Genomic DNA, 24,342 nt, shown 5'->3' with positions numbered 1-24,342 from the left:
GATTATTGTTTTAGGAGGAAGTACAACTAGGCAACCATCCTCTATATAACACTAATCAGAGGGAAAAATGTAAGGGATCCGACACTTCGAAAAATGAAGATATCGGTCAAAGAAAGACAAGGGCCGCGAAGGGCGTGAAAATGAAAGACCCCTAGCCCTCGCAAACCTAATAGCGTCGGGTCGGAAAAGAACAAGAGTTGACCAAGGGAGGTCGGACAGGATAGATGAAAGTGAGGAGCCTGGCACAAGTAAGTGGAAGCAATGCCAGGACTCAGCTAAGGGCCTCGTGGTCGCCAACCCACGCTCCAAATTTCAGAGCCCCTGGGGCCCCTTTTAGTCGCCTCTTACGACAGGCAGGGGATACCGTGGGTGTTATTCTACCACCCCCACCCACAGGGGGAAAGTACAGTTTCAAGGCAGGGATGAAATGGCTTCATAGAATAGTAAAATTAGCGTGGAGTGTTGGTAAGGTACCTTCAGATTGGACAAAAGCAGTATTCCTTATTCCTCATATTTCCATTTCCTTCGATCGATAACACTGACCGTAATTTCTGTCCTGGTTTTGGATTTCGAGATTATGGCAACCCTATCCACAATGAAAAACATTTACAATGGAGTAGCACAATGCAAATATAAAAATTAAGTTTAAGAACAATGAGGAAAAAACAATTTTACAAATAGAGGGGTAAAATGAAAACTATCAAAGTAACTGTAGAGACACAACAATTAACAACAGAACATAAAAGCAAAAGAAACTAGGAGGAGAATAAAAGATTGAACATAAAACGAAGATTAATTTACAGCTAGGCACAGTAAGATAAATACAGATATAACACATGAGTACCGGTATAGCATAGTAAAAAATAAATAAATAAATAAATAAATAAATAAATAAATAAATAAATAAATAAATAAATAAATAAATAAATATTACTTTATGTACAATAGGTGGGACAGCAATGAAAAGAGAAAAAAAAAGAAAGAAGGAATATGAATAAAATGAGCTAGGTTAAGCTAAGGGAGAATCTATTAAAGAACACATGCGAAGAAAAAATGTCGAAGTTCCTGTCAGAAAAAGAGTTAAGGAGGATCGATATGCGAATAAATAAAGTTCTTTGAACAAGAGAGGCGGGAATATGGAATATGAAGGGGTGGATCAATCCTGGTTTTGTGATTGGAACATGTAGGGAAAAGCAGGATGCAGGTTCAGGAGAACAAAATAAACAGTTAACAGCATTACATAGGAATCTAAAGTCGGCTACTTTCCTGCGACTAGATAACGGGGCGAAGGTTTAACTTATCCAGTATCTGATTACTGCTGAAGTTTCGACAATCATATACTCTGGCTCTAACAATGGAACAGAGGAAAGACTACACACGGTCAATGTGATTCAGATTAGTGGGTGAAGAGGTAGACCAAATGGGAGACGCAAATTCAATAACTGGTAGGATGCAAGATATATAGTAGGCTCTGAGGGAGTGAATATGGGTCATGTCAGAAAATCTATACAACAAACCGAGAAGTGACATTGCTCGTGAGGTATCTTTGTGTATAGGGACAAATAATTTACTGTCAAACATTTTGTCATTTTGTTCTGGAGTTGGGAACGGGTTACTGAGGAGGGAGTATTTACTAAGAATAGGGGATTTACGAAGCGTGATCGAAATAGAGGAACACTTTGTAGGATTAGGCTTAAGACGCCATATGGAGCATTTTTAACTACGACAAAAACAGCTTCGTGATCACTAATACCATCTATCACTTCGGTTTCTCTATAGAACTCATCTCATTTTACCAGCACCACATCCAGAATATTCTTCTCTCTAGTTGGTTCCAATAGTTTCTGAATCAGCTGCCCTTCCCATATTAAATTATTTGCCATTTGTTGGTCATGCTTCCTGTCTTTCACATTACCTTCCCAATTGACATATGTACAAGCATCACGAGGAAACGGCTGAAGAGAATATAATGAAAATCTGTGTGCAAAGACGGCGAGCAAGTCGCTATAATCTAGGCCATAAATAATTGCATTCACACTGAGTGAAATGGTAGTTTAGGGGAAGGCCTAAAATTTAATTCTCAAATATGTTATAAGGGCTCAAATCGATAAATACTACATAAGTTATATAATATTAAATTTCCAATTATGTATGTCTTATATACTGTTACCTTACCGGCTATGATTACAGGGATATTCGTGAATTTGGATTTTTGTTACTTAGTCCATATCAGCGCAGAGTCACGAGAAAATGGGTAAACAGAATTTAATGAAAATCGGTATGTAAGGTCGGAGAATGAGGAAGTACAGTCTATGCTATAAATAATTCTATAAGATGTCCTAATATCACAGAGTCGAAAGAAAACTAAATGTGAAGGCCTACAATATAGGAGGCTCATAAAAATGATCAACAATAACATTACATTGACCATAGATTTTTGTGACGTGCTTTGTTTCTTCTGTTGCCACTCATCTCCGATAGATACGATTACTGCTGTATACCAAGGATCTTTTTTTTTTTTTAATTTGCCCTACGTCGCACAGACAGACAGGTCTTATGCCGACGATGGGAGAGGAACGGGCTAGGAGTGTGAAGGAAGTGGTCTTGACCTTAAGGTGCAGTCCCAGCATTTGCCTGTTGTGAAAATGGAAAACCACAGAATACCATCTTCAGGGCTCCCGTCAGTGGGGTTCAAAACCACTATCTCCTGGTTGCAAGTTCACAGCTGCACATCCCTAACCACACGGTCAACTCACCTGGTCGTACCGAGTGTAACAGCCTGCCTGAATATTGGCGGAAAGTAGCTGGGGAGTTGGATAACTTTCTCCTTCACCAGGCCATTCCTCTGGTTCATAAATTTTCTGATACTACTAGTACATGACACACTGGTTCATAATAGCATTCAAGCTATTCAATCCCTACTCTGAGGCACTGATTGGAATGAGGAGCGTGTATGCCAGGAGTTTTCTCGGCTGTCTGCGGCCTGGTCATTCCAGCTCTAGAACTTTGGACTGTTAGATCAGCAATGTAGTACTGTTTGTTAAAAGTGAGAAAATGTGAGGTTTCATTTGATGATGATGATAATGATGCCTGTTTAGAGGGGCCTAACATCTAGGTCATCGGCCCTTAATGGTACGAAATGAGACGAAATGAAATATGAAATTAAACGTCCAAATTCCTCCACTGACCAGAATTCAGAACGTGAGGACGAAGAATGAATGGATGGATATGAATTTAAAACAATCAGTGGAACCGACCCACAGTGCCTCACACGCACAGAAGCTGGTGTAAAACAATAGTATTACTGACCAAAGGACTGCTTCTATAGCACGATACTGAATCGATGATGCTTGTAGTCGAAAGGAGTCCAAAATCCAAGTCATCGGCTCCTCATAATGGTACTTATCGCTAGAAAAGTAGAATCATGGTATTTGCCATGTTGCGGTACTAATCAAAAGTAGCGTAGATTCGCAGTATTCCACACATTATGGTACTACTCACAGGTAATGAAATTCGCACATGTATTACAGACCTAAGGTGTGCCTCGCATTGGGGTGCCATTTACAGGCAACGCAAACCTATGGCGTTCATCACATAAGTGTACTAACCACAGGGACGCGCACTATCCCGTGGTGTTCCTCATATAGTGAGTACTAATCGTAGGCAAGCCAGAACCATGTGTTCCCTCATTCCATAATGTCGCTCATATAGTGCTGCTAATCACAGGTACTGTAAAAGCCGTCACGCTTTCGTTTGCTACGAATCACAAACCTATTTGGTACCTAACATAGTGTTACTACGCGCAAGTAAAAGCGACCCATGGTGTTCCCCGCGTGGTGGTATTAATCACAAGTAGTTTCATGGCTCTAATATAACCATCCCTTGGTCGCCCCTTACAAAAGGCAGGGGATACCATGGGTGAATTCTTCGTCTGCGCCCCCCCACCCTCAGGGGGTCGTGCATTTGGTCCACGAGAGGTATTTTATTTTCCCGAAGTCCACCTGCAAGCTGGTTATGACCCCCCTATCCGCCACCTGGGAGTATCACCTCTCCCCCTGCTACGCCAGTGTAGTAGGTTCGTGGGGTTTTTCATTTGATCGAGTATTTTTCATGATAATATTGCTTTTAATTGCTACTTTCCTACTGACGTTTTTGTAATGACCTATATTGACTTCAGTTAGGAAAATCACAGTCAGTCTTTCTGAGAATCCTGTAGCGAAGCCCAGGTACATCAGGAAGTATATAATAAAATACTTCTGAATGGAATCTTAAATACAAGCACAAATAGGCTCACTGTGTTATACAGCAATTTCTCTGCTAACCAGCAAGCAAGGGGAGTTAGGGATTGGCATAACTTACCAAGGGAGATGTACAATAAATTTCCAATTTCTTCGAAATCATTTAAGAAAAGGCTAGGAAAACAACAGATAGAGAAACTGCCACCTGGGCGATTGTCCTAAATGCAGATCAGTATTAACTGATTGATTGAAACTGAACATTCCTGAGGCTAACTCCTTGCTCCCCGAAGGTGCAACTTATCCAGTTAAGGTCAGAAATTCAAGGCCTTTCCCCGCAATCATGCAACTGTGGCAACGGCTCTTATGCGAGTTGAAAATCAAGTTTCTTTCACATGGGAGTACAAATAACATTTTCTGAACTAGGATAAATGTGACCGTATTAAACGTGAATAGCGAAAATCATGACGTGGTGAGGTATTTTTATATAGATCTAATATGATGAGAATCGGGACTTTGAATTTATGACATGCCAAGCAGGAAAACGTATTAACGAAGAATGCACTAACAGGGTTTTACTGTAGTTTGTAAAATGAATTGGTATCGATTAGGTGGAACCAAAACCTTTGCTATAGTTGGCAAAATTTGACAAGATAGAATGATACAACACATCTTAAGACACCCAGGATTTGTTCAGTTGGTTTTTGAGGGAAGTTGTAGGTAGTGAAAACAGCAGTGGTAGACCAAGGTATAAATATGATTTTCGTCCTACAAGCTTGGCTTTTTTTTATTTATACTAATACAGGTATATAAAGAGGTAAACTTTGTTCGTATGTAATGGCAAATCTCAGGAACTACTGGACCGATTCTAAACATTAATTTACTGATGTAAATATACATTATCTCTGGAGGATATGGGCAGTATTTTATTTTCAAAACAATTCGAGGAGGAGTGGGGGAGGGGCAACGCGGGGATATAAAAATAATAGGCTAATATGGGCAAAATATCTAATTTGTTGTATAAGCACGAGACAAAGCTCATTTTAAGCCCCTTGACTCAAAGAAAACTCTGTAAGCCATATAGGCTCAAAAACCATGTTTTAAGGCCCTAAAACTGTTACGGAGCTATTGGCACCACACTGCCCCTGCTCTAGGAATCGGATAAAGAAATGAACTGCCGTAACCATGGGAACGTCAGCTCCAGGATTCTACATCAGCATGTACGTTTGGGCTTAGCTGCCAACCAAAATTGGTACACACAATTTACTGTTGTATATACTGTTGTATAAGACGCTCGTAGGACTCCTTAGGGCGGAGATGGAAAGGGGTTGAAGTACAAAAATAATAGAAAACAACCTATATTAATGTAGAATCTACAGTTTTTGGGGTCACTGAGGGAACAGTCACACTCCAGATATAATTTGTCCAAGATCAGCCCCATCGGCACGGCAGTGAGAAGGGGTGGAAAATAATATGTCCAAAATAAAGAGATGAAATTTTGGGGATACATTTATATTACAGCGCAAGTGCTCACTAAGCAAGGTTTTTTTTGGATATTACAAATGTTTGAGCCGTGAAAATTGATACTGGGTCTCTCCTTTAAAAATAAACATGTATCTTTTGTTTTTGGAATTCCACTAAAGGGGGTCGAAAAGGACTGGAAAAGTGGTTAAACCATTTATTTGGGGTATTTACTGTATAATCCCGAATATCACCCGCACTTTTTTCCCCAAAATACTGGTTCTAAATCTTGGGTGCGGGTCGTATTCAAGCTGTTCATTCTCGTAAATATTTACTATGTTTACATGGAGTGTTGAAATAGATTGGAATATGCATTCAGATTTTACTGTGTTTCAGTTGCATTCTAGAAAACAAGATTGATCTTTTCTCAATATGGTTACAGTGGCATGTAAACGTGAAATGTAAGGTAAAGAAATACGGTAAATCAAAGAATATGGGTAAATATGCGGTAAATATGAAGGCCGCTGCTGCGGGTGCTCAATCGTCATTTGTTTCACAGGTGTTGCTGGCATGCTGGGTGCGCGAACAGCTGATCTCACAGGATATTGTACTTTGCGAGAGTAGAGACTGTTGGTCACAGAAGTCTACCGTGCTCACATTCGAGTTTCATATCTGTCCCGTGAAAGTATTTACCTACCGACAATTGTACTGTAAGAAATGTTCCTGCTCTGTTGGCAAAGTGATGATTCCGGGAACAGCTCTTCGTATCTCCAGTGGATTCATGCATTCATTTCATTTAGTAGAATATTTGTTCACATTAACTGGTCATTATACATTGTTTCTGCTGAGATTTACACTAGTGTTGCTTTGTTTGGTACTCAAAGGTTCGGTATATGGAGTGGTTTTCTTTAGCATAACCGAACTTCATGCCGGGTACTATTATTATTAAGTAGAAATTCAGTGGAAGTCATTTACAACTCCATCTCATGTAACTACATCAGGTGGTGTAGGAAATGGACCAGAAAGTAGAGAGCAAGGTGGAACCGGTTTGGCTTGAAGAGAAAGCAAGTTCATCATTCGACAATTGTGAACTTATATCATGGGAGACTCAATTGAAAGAAGAAACCAAATCTGACTTGGCAGAGCCAGGACAAAAACAGGTGCACACATTTGAGCCATTTGCAGATGTTAAGGATGAAATATTCACAGAAGAACACACAGGTGGTCAAATGGATACATGTTTCAAAGAAGACAAGTCCTAGTTTGAACCGAGAACAGTACCCTGGAAACACGGCGTCTGCCAATATTTTTCATCAAAAAGATCTTGTTATCTAATACTTAAAGAAAGCGGCTATGTTAGAGAAGACATAGGTTTTATCACGTAAAATAGGAAGTTACGTCTTTTGACTGGTTGTGTTATTTTAATAACAGCCATTTTTAACCAACAGAAAAATTGTTTCTTAATTCTTGCACTGGTTACTCTAATACTCAGTGAATGTTTAGCAAGTAAACCTTTTACACATATGTTCTTACAAAATTAAAAATTATGCTCTTGGACTTTTATGATAGTGAAACATTGGTTTTTGTCTGCACATGGTTTAATGTTTTTAGATTCAGAGGACTTTTATCAAGAGGACGTATATTCATAGTTTTAAGACAGTTGGTGCTACTTTTTAAGTTTAAGTCATAGGTTAATGTTTATGGATCCCGTTTTTAATTAGGTCTTGCCAGTTCTGTAAAATTTGTATGTACTTTATGCATTGTATATTGTAACTTAGTCTATGTATATTTTTTCTTATTTTTGGCTGATGATGATGCACACCAGCATCGAAACCGGTACCGAGTATAATAAAATGTTATAATTTTTCTTATAACATTATATGGTATTGAATAGGTGGACCTCTCTTGTTTCCATTAGATGTATGGACAGTGCGTTAGTTGAGGACTGGGTGAAGTGTGTTTGGCAACGTCGCCCGGGAGCTTTGTTACAAAAACGAAACATGCTTGTGTTGGACAGTTACAGAGGACAAACAACTGATGCCTTAAAAGATATGATGAGGAAAGGAAAAACCGATCTTGCGATAATTCCCGGAGGACTCACTTCTATTCTACAGCCATTGGATGTGTGCGTGAACTGGCCTTTCAAAACTGCAATGAAACAGTTGTGCACCGAATGGATTTCTGATGGTGATCACGTGCTAATACCAACCGGACAAGTGAAAAGGGCTGAATTGGGATTAATATGCAGCTGGATCAAGACTGCATGGGCGCGCATTCCTAATGATCTAGTGTCCAAAAGGTTTAAGAAATGTGGAATTTCAAATTCAGTGGACGGTATTGAAGACGACTATTTATGGAAAGATGCCAGCGACGAAAGTTCCTATGGTGAAACTTTATATGACGACAATGAATTGTGAATGATCCAAGTATTAGACCTATTTTATTTATGGTTTTTTGATGATTTTATTAATTGTAAAGCTGTTTGAATTTATATTTGTGGTATATTTGAAGAAAATTAAATAGGTATGCAAGTTATTTGATTTTTTACTTTTTTCCGTATTTTGCCGTCTGAAATTTAGGGTGCAGGTCTTATTTGGTGGCGGGTGGTATTTGGGATTACACGGTATATCTCAAAACCTTAGTATGTTACAGATGTGAAGATTGGTATTTGGAATCTCCTTTAAAAATAAAGAAATCGATTTAAGGGGGTAGAAAAGACCCAAAAAAGCGGTTGATTAATCTTTATGAGAATACTTATATCTCAAAACTAAACATGTTACAGACATGGAAATTGATACTTGGTATCTCCTTTAGAAATAAAGAAACTCATTTTTTTTCATTTTCGGAAAATCGACTAAAGAGAGAGGGGTGGGGTCATATAAGTGAAGGAGTTGAATTCTGTTTATCTGGATACGTATATTTAAAAATCTGAAGTGTTACAGACGTGAAGATTGGTATTTGGAATCTCGTTTAAAAATAAAAATCTTATTTTTTACGATTTTTTAATCACATTTACAATTCTAAGTCCCATGTTCCAGAGTTCCATATTTAGCTCTGAAACTCAATTTTTCGGTAGTTATTATACATTAGGAATTTTCATATAATGTCTTAGTGCAGTACCAGCGAACAATTACTTTTTATCAAATTACAAATCAATGCGACCAAAACTGCGGCTAACAGCTAGTTTATTTATATATTTGGGAAACTAAAACACAGAGAAGTCAAATTACGGAATTCCGCAATGAAAAATACATTTACAATGGATTAGCACAATGCAAACATAAAAAAATAAGTGAAAGGACAACGAGGAAAAATCACCTAATGATAAAAGTAGAAGAAAATAATAACTAAAAAAGTAAGTGAAGAGACACATCACTTAATAAAACAAAGGCAAAAGAAAATGAGGAAAATTAAAAATTGAAAGTAAAACGAAGAGAAGAACTTATTGCTAGCCAGAGTAAGATAAGTACAAATTTACATAAGTAACTATAGAACAGTAAAAAAAACACCGTATTTACTTGCGTGTTAGACCCTTCCCCCCACCACCACCACATTTAGAAACTTTGCCTATTTTTGTTGGAAGGTGGTATTTCTAAATTGATCAACAGATGACTTTTAGGCCTACATATAAAGCAATTAGTTTTAGTTACTCTTGTATCACATAATTCGTTTCATCTCATAACTTCTCTGACGAGGTTGACGCCAAGAAGAGCATGCGGTCGTAAAAACTCTCTACGAAAATTTGTTTCACTTCATATTCGACTCTGTAGAGAAAAGGGATAAGGATATCGTGTTATGCAACATTAACACAAAAGAATGTAACGGCAGTCATTTGTGCCTGTCAGTTAAGCAGTAGACCTACCACACAGTAAACATGATCATTGTTTTAATTTGAATTATTGCCATCTTGAGCCGCTAACTTCCTTCCTACCGGCGTGTCGTCATTCCAAATGACATCTTTGCGGCGATCGCGAGTATTCGAGATCCTGTCTTTTTGCAACTTAATAGTTTTGTTCCCGACTACAGGGTCTAAACAGTGAGAATCTATTCGCAAATGGTTTCTGGAGATGTGTAGCAGAAGCCACCCCTTCTGAATAAAGCCGTGCTGTAAAAAAGCGTGCCAACCCACCAGCTGAAAACTAGCGTATGTTAGAAGTTGTACTTCCGAATGTAATACATAGTGACTGGAAGCATTCTTTGGATAAATACAATTATTTAAAGCCAGACCTTTATTTCTAAGTACGGTATATTTTATGCTTGTTCTCTAAATTTATCACATCAGAATTTACCTAAACAGCTGTAATTGAGATAAGAGAGACCGTATTGTTTAGGTTATGTATGCTACTACCAGTAAGTGCCCGGCTAGTGTCGAAGTTCCGTGGCAGAAAGAATAAATATAAATAACACGAACGCTTGTTGCATTTATAGATATCTACAGGTGTGGCAGCAATGCATTTCATTATCTTAACATTTAATTTTGCACGTTCGTTGCCTCCGTATCTTTTTATTAACGGATAATAAGTTCGTTTGACGTCTCCGAAAATCGTAAAAGTAGTTAGTGGGAACATAAAATCAATACCATTATTATTATTATGAAGGTACATTGGCAAGTAAAACAATAGTTATGATTGGACTGTTTTTATCACATTTTAAACCTACTTCTCTCTAAAGATTATGTAGGCTATAATGTTCCCCACTTACGAGATATTAAATGAACACTTTGTCAATGAACTCCGCAGCTGTATTAATAGGAACAACTGTGAATATTTCTGAACTTAAGTAAACTCTTTTCCTCATCCTGAGGTAGTGCAACCCCCAGTGGAGGGGAGCTGAATGTACCATTTTTACCACACATCAACTTTCCTGCCATTCTTAAATATCTGCCAATACGGTACCGGGAATCGAACTCAGGTCCCCAAGAACGGCAGCTAACAGTGCTAACCATTACGCTGGGAGACATTCTTAACTACAAAAACCAGACATATAGCATGACTGATGCATGTTTTAATTGTGTAGGTCGGACACGAAACTATTCACCTATTTGTATGATGTCATCAGAGCTGCAGTAGACCTACGCTACGGAGGTGACATTTCTGAACTATGAAACACACGTGTACCGCATGACTTTCAGACGTGTTTTCATTGCGCGGATCGTATGGACGAAACTAATTACACATTTGTGTGATGTCATCAGAGCTGCAGTAAAGCTTGTACCCGCTTTGAAGCGGAATCGTTCTTCTGTGACGAATTATGTTGGGGGGGGGGTCTAATACGCAAGTAAATACAATAATAAATATTACATTATGTACAACAGAGGTGACAGCAATAAGAAGACAAAAAAGGAATATGAAGGAAATGAGCTAGGTAAAGAGTAAAGGAGGGTTGGAATGTGCATAAATAAAGTTCTTTGAACAAGAGAGAGGCGGGAATTCGGAATACTACGGGGTGGATTTATCCTGGTTTTGCGACTTGGGACATGTAGGGAGAAGAAGGATGCAGGTTCAGAACGAAATAAACAGTTATCAGCGTTATATAGGAATCTAAGGTCTGCTACTTTCCTACGAGTAGATAACGGACAAAAGTTTAACTTATCCAGGATCTGATTGCTGCTCATGCTTCGACAATCAGATACTCTGGCTCTAACAATTGCATAGAAGAATGAGTGCATGTGGTCAATGTGATTAAGATTAGTGGGTGAAGAAGTAGAACAAATGGGAGACGTGAATTTGCCGTTCAAGCGATTTGCCAGAGAGGATTGACAATATTCTTAGAAGACACAATATGAAGACCAACTTTAAGCCTAACATCGTCAAATGTTCACAACTGTTACAACAGTGTTCAAATCAGATTTTTCTAAAAGGCTTTTCACCGCAAGCTGAGCTGCAGGTACTGATAATGTTTCATACAACAGTATCACAAATGAAGGAAAAATATTTGTCTACTCACTTGTTTGATGGAGCATGAACCGACCAACCAAAGTCTGCAAGCTTTATGTTATCATCGTCTGTAACCAGTAAGTTTTCTGGTTTGATGTCTCTGTGGATCACATTGTTTAAATGGCAATAATGCAAAGCACTAGCCACTTGGTACACGTATTTTGCAGCTCTGAAAGGAAAATAGCATTACACTAGGACCAGTCTATACTAGTTACAATTCGTATAGGAGGAAATTCACCATAAATGGAAAATGAAAGTTGTTCAATGCACACAAATGTTAATTTAAAGCAAGTTGACCCAAGTTTTCCCAGCAACAGCATGCCAGAGAGAGAGAGAGAGAGACTCTTCTGTATCATGGTGCGTAGGGAACTTCATTTCTGCAGCGTGGACTTTTGACTTTTGTCTCATTAACCAGGTAAAATTACTGCAGTATATATTTTTTTGCCCCATTCACTGTTTCTGTGAGCATGTCTTCAACTATTCTAGTCTCGAGTCGGGTCCGGAACTTGATGCCCAATAAAAATCCCATGAAAAACCACCACTTATGACAGCAGCCAACAGTACCCTGCAACTATCTTCTCAGACCTAACAAGAAGCACTATTCAGTACAGTGATTACAAAAGTGAGCACAAAGGTCAACATGTTTTCAGTAAACCTTTTCTAAAAGTACAGGGTTATTCAAAATGATTGTTGGGGTTACGTGATTTTGTTTTAGATTCAATGGAAAACTAGTGCCGATTGCAGAAACGAATAGTTTTAAGCCTTACACAACGTTTACCTAAACAACGTCTAAATCTAGCACAATCTTCCACTGTATAAACAATGTTTGGTTGGTGTTTAACTAAACAACATTTTAAGTTTCAATATTGGTTTGAAAATGGAGATAGAAGTATCTCTCATGCAACTCTTTGCTTGTCGCAACCAATGAAATTCGGTGCGTGCGCTGAACGTCAGTCAGCTGTTTCGCTTCCTACACATTACTCAAATACGACTAAGCATGAGCATGACTTGCCCTCAGATAAGAATATCGCTTTTAATAGAAATTAAACCTCATAATATTATCGACAATAAAGAGACGCCACCGTACGGGGAAGACCATCTTAGGTTATAGCGTTGTTAAGGTGAGTGTAATCTACTTGTAAATAGCTTCAATGCAGGGAAGATGAAACAATAGTAATGTGTAACCAAATGTGTTGTACGGGCCATATAGATGTAGCTTGCATTCTGGAGATCGTAGGTTCGAAACGCATCGTCGGCAGCCCTGAAGATTGTTTTCTGTAGTTTCCTTATTTTTACAACAAGCAAATACTACAGCTGTTGTTATGGCCATGGCTCTTTTTCCCCAGTCCTCCTCCTCGTGAAACAATCACCACCACCTTCATCTCATAGTCGCCGAAAACTTATCTGAATTTGCACGACGATTTAAACCACATACAACCTACTTTTTAGTTTTTCACTACTGCGTGTGCTTAATTGGCAGTAAATACAAGCAAATCCCTCCCGGTTGATGTGCCAGCCTTCTGACGATTGGGACAAGTAATTCCGACATGTATGTAGGTGACCTATAATTCGATGGAAATTACCCCATAAAATATATCAGTTGCTAAGAATTGCATTCAAGTTGACAGTTACCGGGCTGTCCCTTTGTCAGTCTCAAGAAACAAGTCTCTTGAAAAGTGAAATCTTATTTCAAGTTCTACCTCCCCGTGCGTTTAAAATGAATTTGTGCGATTTCGTAGTGTGCGACCCACAGAGGGGCTGTCGGACTGACCTTTCTTCCCGGAATCGTCTCAAGATGATAATACAAACTTCATGTTTCATGGTACGTAACCTCTGATTGTGATTCACTCCTCTCATTTGAGGTTAAACAGTGTTCTCAGCAGTGTTTGAACATGACCGGTTGAACATCGGTTTTAGGCAGTGTCTAAGTGATAAATAATGTTTCTGCAGTGCGGCAGTCATACTTGGGCATTGTTTAACTGTGGACATTGTCTAAACACAGTTTCTGCAATCGGCCCATACTGTTTTTATTGTTGCAGCAATGGTTAGACAAACTCTCAAAGTTTTGTTCTGCATGAACTATACTGACGTCAGTTACCAGAAGATGGCAGCTACAACAGTATTTACAAAATGGTGGTCAGCAGAAAGAAGAAAGTTTTGTACTCTTGAATATCATCAATATTTGTCTGTTACCAGTCCAGCTGAACACACGTTATTTGTGTAAAGGGGAAAGCAGTGGGCATCCCACTGTGTCAGAAGCAGGAGAGCTTATCTCCATAGCCCTAAGAAATGGACTACAAGAGGCAGCAGGGAACTGAATGTACCTTAAAACACATTATGGAGTGTTTTAAAGGCACATGAAGATAAAAGCCGAATCACTTACAACTGCATCAAGCTTTAACAGGTAATGACAAAGTTCTACATTAAAATTTCTGCATCACACTGCTAGAACGTTGTGAAGAAGATTGTACTTCCTCTTAAAACAAAAATCACCACCACCACTATCACTGATGGTTTTCGCGACAGACTACTTTTCAGTGACGAAGAAACTTTCTTTGCGAGTGGAAAAGTGAATAAACAAAACTTTAGAATTTGGGGAGTAACAAACCGCACTCTTATGTGGAACATGTGCGTGACTCCCCAAAGTGAATTTGTTCTGTGCTGTTTCGAAGACAAAAGTCTATGGCCCGTTCTTCTTCGATGAACAGTGTCAGGGCTGACTTACCTGGCCATGCTTACAGAATGGTTGTTACCCCAGTTGAGTGACGACAGGGACGATTACGAGCTGCAACAGGATGGTGCACCACCTCATTTCCACAGGGAGGTCAGAGCATTTTTAAAGCAAGTACTCCTGCAACGGTGGATCAGATGCAGAACAGATGCTCTTACCCTTGCCACCTCGTTCACCAGATTTAACACTGTTTTCTTCCTATGGGGATACGTTAAAGATCAAGTGTTTGTTCCTTCTCTACCTGTGAATATTCTGGAAATGAAGCAGTGCATCCGAGATGCCTTCCTAAACATCACAGCTGACATGTTGGGGTGTGTGTGTGTGTGGGAAGAGATGGACTATAGAGTAGATGTGTGTAGAGTGACAAAAGGTGCACATATTGAGCATTTGTAATGTAATCTTCATGAGTTACGGTACAGAATAAAACAAAATTCGCATTCCTATGTCAATTGGACTGTGCAGTATTCTGCCATTTTCACAGATCGCCCGGCTAACAACCTAGATATGTGCAGTTACATAATATTAACGCATATTTGAGTCAATGGGTGTTCCAAACTGAAATGTGAATACTGTAAAATGGTTTATTTAAATGACAAATCTTGATTGTCAGCTTAATTGCATCAGTTGAACTTGACTATCATGTTGTGTCATACGCGAACGATGTCTGGAGTAGCGTAGAATCGCATGTGAGCATTCGATTCCGCATGACATTTCAAACCCGTATGGTACTCCACAACAACCGAAAAGTAAGCCCCGGTGTTACAATGTTACGAACGAACTGTGGAACGCTAGAAGTTCAAAATACTGTTATGTATCGTTCGCGATAACATTAAAATAGTTCAATTGTACAGTTGAGGTTTACGTGAATGATATTATTGTTAATGCCAAAGGGGAATACATTTAAATGTTATCACATTTAATTTTTACGTTGTTTACCCCACCCGGCTACTCATTCCTGCCACCCAGCTGACAACTTTCTGGGGAGAACACTGCTGTGTACTAAAATTTTTTTGAAACCCCAACAATAATTTTGAATAACCCTGTATATCTAGTATTTGTATATTATTTCACTTAACATTGCATGCAAAGTTGATAAATTTGACCATAATAGGTGCTATTTACTTCTGTATTAACTTGTATGATCTCATAAAAACTACTTAAAATAGTTCCCTGATATTATAAGCCCTAATATAAAAGTTCAGATATACTTACTTATGTTCACTGAACCTGTGAACTTTGCGAAGATGTTTAAAAAGTTCCCCGCCGGGAGCATACTCCAAGACTAGGAAGATCCTTTTCTCATCATAGAAGTAGGTTAATAACCGTAAGACATGAGGATGGCTGTTGAAAAAGGAATTCAATTAGACATGAATATATCAGCAACAAGGACTTAATAAAGAACAGTTGCTTTCATCTTGTAACCTACTACAATCCCATGCAAATTAATCAGAATACTACAGTAACATGATTAAAAAAACAACTTATTCACCTAATACAAACTTAAACCCTAGAACTGGCAACTATCGAATATTCAACACTTTGGTCCCTGCTGTAGTGGCACTGTCGAATATTCGTATTTCTTCTCATAATTTCTTCAACAATCTACTTCTTGTCATTCTCGATGTCCACAGCAGCCACGAGTTCAGTTTCATTCATATTTACAACCTCTTTGGGCTCAATTTCACAGAAATAAATGAGTGCAGATTTCAGACTATCTGAGCACCATTTTTGTAGTGTTTGTAAAGAAACACACAGGCTCTGCTTTGTTATTAAATTTCATTTTATTTCCTAGCTTCCTGTTCAGTGCGAGTTACTTACTTCTGTATGCATTGTTATTTGATTTATGTACATTTTAGTAGTGTTGTCTAAATATGGCACCTTCACTTCGTTACAGAAAATTAGTAATGAAGTAGTGCGAAATTTGTTGGAAGATAAAAGTGACGCATCTGACTTTGAAGTTACTAAGAATGAACCAACAGATTCAGAGTCAGATTTGGAATGTTTATCAGCTACTTCTTTGCATCAAATATCGGAAAGTGAAAGTGATGACAAATTCCCATAAAGTAACCTTTCATAACAGGGTCTCAGAGCGCACCTCCAAATTATTGCATGCCAAAATATTTTCGCAAAGTTTTTCAAGAATATAACTCTCAGATTGATGAAATGTTTCCTAGTGAATTACAGATACACTGTTGACAATCTGCATATCTCAGTCTATGACATTTTCCAGTTTTCTGTACATATGATCCAAAGTTTTATGATTGCTTTGAATTTAGGGATTACCCTTTTTGAACAGTCTGTACATTTTTCTAGTCAAAACATTTATGTAATTTCACATCACCACAACAATCCTCAGTGTAGCAGCTTTATGTGTATGTGTGTATATATATAAAACTTTGTAGATTTATTTCATATCTTGCGGATATTTCGTATTTTATTTTGACAAGTAAAAGTTGCCAAATATGGCTGCCACCACAGAAATTAACTTTGCCAGTTCTCAGGTTAAATATCTGCTCACAGCTAATATGTCCTCCTTTCCGTTTTATAAGTTGCTTTACACAAATTGGCATAGATTCCAGAAGCTTTGAGCACACAATTTTAGGTTCACCATAATGAAATTTATCTGTGACTAGACATTCTATCATGCATATTTTGGTACATTAATAGTTAAATGAATTTTATCAGTTCAATCTTTTCAATACAAAGGTTTCTGAAATGTGTTTACAAGTTATTTTAATTTGGTACTAGTTTTGACCTGAAGTCAAGGTACTGTCATTATATTGTACATTGTTTTTGGATTATTTGATATACTGTATAATTTGTGTTATGGCTGATGACCTTGACCTTAGGTCAAAACTAGTACCAAATTAAATTAACTTGTAAAACTTTGTATTGAAAAGGTGGAACTGATAAAATTTATTTTACTATTAATGTAATCACAATTCAATGCAGACCAATTAACACTAACTTTATACCCCTTAATGCATATTTTTGCAGAAAAGTAAAGTTTTGAGAGTCTCCTTTTGCAAATTGCTAACAAGAATTCTATTCAATTGATGTCAGGGGAGTTCCTCGGCCACTCCAAGACAAATATTGTTCTCACTGAAGAATTTATTAATTTTCTTTGAAAAAAAAAAAAGCGTATGGTTTTAGTACCGGGAGTGTCCGAGGAAAAGTTTGGCGCTCGCCAAATGCAGATCTTTTGATTTGGCACCCGTAGGCGACCTGCGCGTCGTGATACCCGGGATCCCTGTGACTAAAGGCCAGCACGCTAACAATTTAGCCATGGAGCTGGACTTTTGTTCTTTGAAGTATGGGAAGAAGTCAAATCTTTCTGAAAAAAATTATGGCATTGTCTGGAAACCTCTTCTGCAGTTCACTAACTCTCATTTCCAGTATTTGGATGCACAGGTATCATTCCAATGACTGCTCCGAAAGGTCCCCCCAATCCTTCATCCATGAAACACCCCCAAATCACCATTTTCACAAAGTGTTTCATGGTTCCTGCATATGTGAAATTGTCGACCCATGCTTTGCAATTTCCACTCAGTTTTTAACTGTTAGGTTCTTCAGTCTTCTTTTTCCTGAAACATTTCTGCTTATGCAGGTCGCTCACAGAGCCTATTCCAATCTCCCCCCCCCCCCCCCCCCACAGTACATCATTCATCACTGTCTCCCAGTGTAGTCCTCTCAGATTTAAGTCATCCTCCACCTGACCCCTTCATCTTGTTCGTGGTCTTCCAATTGGTTTTCTTCCAGATTCTGTCCATTCCAGAGCTCTTCTTGGTAATCTTTCTTGTCCGATTCTTTTGACATGGCTGAACCATTTCAGCCTATTTCACTCCACACTTTCTTAGGGAGTTGATCTATAGCATGTTTTGTATTGTTTCATTACTTATCTTGTCCCTCATTTTACCCAAGATCCCTCACAGAAAACGCATCTCTGTCACTTGCAATCTACCCAGATTTTTTTTTGTCCAACATTCGATGATGATGATGCTTGCTGTTTAAAGGGGTCTAACATCCAGGTCATCGGCCCCTAATGGTACGAAATGAGACGAAATGGAATAACAAATTAAAAGTTCAAAATTCTCCACTGACCAGAATTCAAAACGTGAGGATGAAGAATGAATGGATTGAGATGAATTTAAAACAATCAGTGGATGCGACCCGCAATGCCTTACATTCACAGATTCTGATGTAAAACAGTATGATTACTGACCAAGGGACTGCTGCTATAGCATAACACTGAATCGATGATGCTTGCAGTCTAAAGGGGGTCCAAAATCCAAGTTATCGGCCCCTCATAACGGTACTTATCGCTAGGAATGTAGAACCATGGTATTTGTCATGCTGCGGTACTAATCAAAAGTAGCAGAGACTCGCGGTATTCCACACATTATGGTACTACTCACAGGTTATGAAATTTGACATATACTACAGACCTATGGTTTTTCTCACATTGCAGCACAATTTAAAGGCAACGCAACCCTATGGTGTTCAGCACATAAGAGTACTAACCACAGGGACCTTCCCCTATCCCGTGGTGTTCCTCATATAGTGGGTACTAATCATAGGCAAGGCAGAACCATGGTAGCTATCAACCCATGGTCCCGCTCATATGGTGGTACTAATCACAGGTACTGAAAAAGCTGACTGCACGGTGCTCCTGTTTGCTACTAATCACAAACCTATTTGGTACCTAATATAGTGGTACTACGCTCAAGTAAAAGCGACCCATGATGTTCTCCGTGTGGTGGTACTAATCACAAGTAGTTTCATGGTTGCAAGACAATCATGCCTTGGTTGCCCCTTTTAGTCGCCTCTTACGACAGGCAGGGGATACCGTGGGTGTATTCTTCGTCTGCGTCCCCCACCCACAGAGGGTTGTGTGTTTGGTCTGCAAGAGGTACACTGATTTTCATTATCTCACATTTTGTTAAAATTATTTCCGTGCCTGCTTCTTCAATTGCTCTCTGTGAGGTATTTAACTGTTCTTCCAATTTTTGTTCATTTTCTTCCCATATCATCACATCATCCGTATATGCTATGACTTTCATATCATTTGCTGTTGACCCTTGGCGAACTTTACCCATAATGTTGCCCATTATATTAAAGCGCACTGGTGAAAGTACACTTCCTTGTCAACGCCTCTGTCTGTTCTAAATCATTCAAATTTTTTGCCATTCATTATACCACGTTCAGACATTTGTTATTCATGTTTCTAATTCTGAATTCCATACCTCTTGACAATTCTATTCTATACAGACCTTGCCATATCTCATCTCTTCTCTTCTGTGTCGTAAGTCTTTTATATATCTATGAATACAAGTTCAATGTCTTTCCCAAATTCCCATTTCTTTCCTACTACTGTACTTTTCTAGCTGTAAATATCGGACCAATAGTTGATCTTCCAGGTCTAAATCCTTGTTGTTCTCTTAATTGTGAATACCGTATCTTCTTGACTTTTTTTTTTGTAAAATTATCTTTTCATAAACCTTCATGCAATTAGTTTCCCGATTACTAGCGGGCAGACCATAAAATTTACTGACATGAGGAAATGCGTGTCAGGCACTAACCAGCTATACAGATTTCACCTAGATAACCAGTTGTGATGTAAACCTAAGCACGTGCTTGTGTTAACGTTTATTGGTTAGTGCTGCAGTGGGACACCTACATGGAGACATGGAACTAATTTGTTAGCCACATTGTGGCTAATACGATCCTAGATGCAAAATGACCGAAATATAATTCCTCAAATAATTTAAATCAGAAAAACATATTAAAAAATTATTTGTATTCATTGTTATTTAATATAAACAAGCATTTCAAATTAAAGAGCGCCAGGGACGCATGGCTCATGCTTGACGTGCCATTTCTTAAGCTGAGAACATGAGAAGTAAGCAGATACAGTGAGTGAGACATTAGTTGTCCTTGTTGCAATACGGATCACCAAGTTGAGTTTGTTAAGCATCACAAAGGGAAACCTTTGAAAACTGGCAAGGAGACAATTGTATTGAATGTGTTTCATAAATTTTGTGAGAAATACCCGACTTTAGCTTTAAAGGATGTTGAGAAGTTGACATCCGAGTTCACTGGTGCTTTGAAGTGGAGCATTAATGGCGCACGCAGCGAACGACTGCACCAAGGATTGGTAACAACACCTGCGAAATCCAAGCAGCACCAACTTGGAAGGAGTTCATCCTTTATTCTGATTCGGTAAAGTACTGCACTTTTTTTGTTTTAATATTGCCTTTTCTATGCTATAAGTTCCCCTCTAGAATTTTATTTTCTTGAAATATTAAATGTAAGTTTTACTTATATGCGGTGCTGTGATTGATTTATTACGTATTTACACTTCGGCCATAAATTCAAATCTACCTTTCTTTTCTGATGTGTAAAATATCCAGATGTCATTTGCCATTAGATTGTTTATTTCTCGCAGATAGTGAGTATACTTTGTCTTGTAATCCACATCAGAATTGCGAGTCAACTACATGTCGACATCAGTGATATCTGGCAATAGTCTATGCAGAGCTAACTCTGATCTCATCACCACAATCAAGCGAACTGACGACCGTTTCAAGACTGCCCACGTGGTTCCTGCCATGTGCTCGGGAGTAGCCCAGTGATTCTCCAATCAGCGTTCAGAACGTGGATGGATACATACGGATACACAACGTTCTTTGTTTACATCAGGTTTGGTTCTCTCAGTGAGGGCAGAATAGTGCATAACAAAATATTAATGCAAAGATCCAAGACGCGCCTAGCAAGCCAGTGATAGTGTATTAACATAGCATTAAACATCAAACGAGCCTCAGATCGAATGCTTTTCAGTCTGCCAAAACTAATTTTGAATAAATAAATTTATAAACTACTGTACCTAAGATTGAATTTAGCCGGAAAATGAAGGACTACTGGGCCATCAGGAAAGCTCGAGGTACCAACAAGAAAACAGCTGCCAAACCAGCCGCTAAGAACACCAATTGTGGCAAACAACGACGATGACTTCAAGAAACAGCTAAAACACAAGCACCGTGGTCCATAGATGGCCCTAACGAATTAAAAAAAAACCTACTGTACCTGAAAGAGAAAATGTTAACAGAATTACACCTGTCTTGAATGGAATCGCAAGGAGCCGGGGTAAATTTCCGCTAAAGATAGTTTCCGCCTAATAAAAGTGTACTAGAAAATAATGTACATTCTCTACTTACTTTCTTTAGGCACTTGAAAAAACTTCAAACTTTATCAGAATACATTAAACTGGAAACGTTTTTTACTGGTACAATACAAATAAGTTTTCTGAACTGCATTGGTCTTACTCCTGAGTGATTATTTTCCAATGAACTTTAGCCTCAAGAATTACACCGTAAATATCCTAATAATTTTTTTTTTGCTAGGGGCTTTACGTCGCACTGACACAGATAGGTCTTATGGCGATGATGGGATAGGAAAGGCCTAGGAGTTGGAAGGAAGCGACCGTGGCCTTAAGATACAGCCCCAGCATTTGCCTGGTGTGAAAATGGGAAACCACGGAAAACCATTTTCAGGGCTGCCGATAGTGGAATTCGAACCTACTATCTCCCGGATGCAAGCTCACAGCCGCGCGCCTCTACGCGCACGGCCAACTCGCCCGGTAATAATAATGCTTTTCTGCAGAATTCTACGTTGTATACAGAATTCTAGGTTAGGTAGTGTACACGCTGTAAGCAAGATTGTATTAAATTGCATAGTTCTTAACGTTACCCTGCAAACGCGGCGGGGAAGTCATGAAACTTCTTTTCTCATATAAAGAGTGGGTTAGGGAATTTTCATTGTAGGCCCGCTTGCCTACACTCAGGTTGGGGAGTTTCGTTATAATGGTAGACACTCTCAACCTGCCTTTTTACATCCTCAGAAAGACTGTCTTAGTGCTTTTCCCCAAATGAAATGAACATAGGTCATTACAACAACGTCTGTAGGAATGGCGTGATTAAAAGCAATGCTTTCATATGAAATACTCGATCAAATGAAGAACCACACACATTTTCTCACTTTTAACGAACAGTACTACGCTGCCAATCTAACAGTCCAAAGTTCCCAAGCTGGAATGACCAAGCCACAGACAGCCGTGTTCCGTGAACACTCTTTGTCTAATAGGTGGGGTGTGTGTGTCGAATAGTGGAGAGTAGCAGGGCAAAGACTATATTGTTAGTTGTCTGAGAATTTTTTCCATGGTTTACCATTTTCAATAATATTAAGGTCATGTGAAGGTGATATAGTGCACTGCTTGATCATGCTTTTTGGGGAGCAGGGCGGAGCTCCCCAAGCCACACATTACCGCAAAGGTTTTGTGCACACTTGCCCCTCTAGGATTATAAAGGACAAAAATCTATTGCCATTAACCTACAGGAATCAAAACATGAACAATTATCAGAGATGTTTTCAACTAAATAGTGATTTCAAAACGGACTGTAGGTCTATATGATGGTCGTCTTTAGTGCTTTCCCTGTTTTAAATCATGTAGGTGGTGGGGCTCTACTGTTATAAATGACATCGTTTCATTCAACCCCTTGGATTTTCCTAGCAATTCGTCCCCGCTATACTTAAATCTAACAGAATAATTTTTTAAAATGTTATATACATATGAAATTCATAATGAATAATGTTGCTGGTTATCGTATCTGATTTAGGTATTTGTGGTACTGAGTTCGATTACGAGCCCTCTACAGGGTTCTTCCTTGCTGTGGTGTCTGAGGAGCGCGACGCACAGCCTTGGAATTAAATAATCAAGGTACTACCAAATACTAACAGTACTGACTTGCCATTCATGCTTTCACGGCCCATACTTATTGACATGACAAACGCTTTTGGGCTTATGCCGTGTCAAGAAAATAAGGCGAAATTCTTTACGTTTCGCAAAGAACTTTGCTCTGCGTCATCAGAAGAAAATCCCTACTGTCTCCCAGAAAGGCTTCTCAAATAATGAGCTTTGAATTTACACGTAACAGAAGTGGAAATGGTTCGTTCATTCGCCACTAGATAGCTTCCCGGATGCAGTACAGCGCTAGCATTCGAAGCAGAAGCTGACAGAACGATCAGAATCAGTCAGAGTGGGTCACATAACATGACGTGTACGCAACATATGACATTGACAAGCCCGGATTGAAAATCTGGCAGTGAGGAACGTACGAATTTGGAAAACACCAAAAAGAAATAATAGTGAAGGGACAGGAAAGGGAACTACCTACGTAAATGCTTAATGGCTGGCAACCCGGTATTAATTGATAGCCAGTGTCCCTGTTGAAATTGTTAGGATTTCTACGTATTTCCACAGCTTCCCATATAATCCTGTACCAGTAGTGTCTAGTGTGGGTGCCAAACACTGTTTTTATATTGTGTTTGCGGAGGACTGTCACTAAAATGGCTGTCTGGGTAAAACCAAGGACAAATTGTCCCCACTTTTACATCCTGGGGTATACGAAATTCCCTGTACTTGCAGTAAGGTACAAATTGGCCAAACATGCCGGTCCATTGGACCAACATCAAGGAACATGAAAATAATATTCGTCTCAACCAGCCAGACAAATCAGCAATACCCGAGCACGCTCTATCGTCAGGTCATGTCATGTTCCAAGATGCTCGAGCTCTTACCCACTGGTATCAAAAATAGTGTTCTAGAGATGAGGTTATACAGGACAATGCTTAATGTTAATATAAGATGTTGTATCTTGAGATTTGGATAAGGTAGATTTTGATGTAAATACGCTAACGAAGGGAGTTAAGGCTCCCGAAACGTGTACGTATAAATTACTCAAATATTAAGAATATATTGACAGGGCAGACCAAACAATCACCCATTGTACATTGTTATTATGAGTCAATACGGACCAATTAAAGACCGATGTGGTCAAGTTTGTCGAAGAATGACCACACTGTCCCAGTCTCTTACGGATGCAGAGATTATTCCTTTGATAGATGGCAGTAATGGAAGTGATGT

The 24,342-nt window shown here is 38.8% G+C and overlaps 1 protein-coding gene across 1 annotated transcript in view; it reads right to left on the bottom strand.

Moving 5' to 3' along the window:
- Nucleotides 1-24,342, bottom strand: part of aurB (aurora B) — a 118,692-nt gene that overhangs the window by 35,706 nt on the left and 58,644 nt on the right. The window contains exons 3-4 of the mRNA XM_067149070.2: nt 15,576-15,704; nt 11,643-11,801 (exon numbers count right to left, since the gene is read on the bottom strand). Coding sequence (XP_067005171.1) covers nt 11,643-11,801; nt 15,576-15,704 — 288 coding nt within the window. The remainder of the gene's footprint in view (nt 1-11,642; nt 11,802-15,575; nt 15,705-24,342) is intronic.

Source organism: Anabrus simplex, chromosome 6 (genome assembly GCF_040414725.1).
Source record: "Anabrus simplex isolate iqAnaSimp1 chromosome 6, ASM4041472v1, whole genome shotgun sequence".
Classification (NCBI taxonomy): Eukaryota; Metazoa; Arthropoda; class Insecta; order Orthoptera; family Tettigoniidae; genus Anabrus; species Anabrus simplex.
Note: the sequence above shows the minus strand (reverse complement) of the source record. Positions and strands in the feature narration are given on the sequence as shown.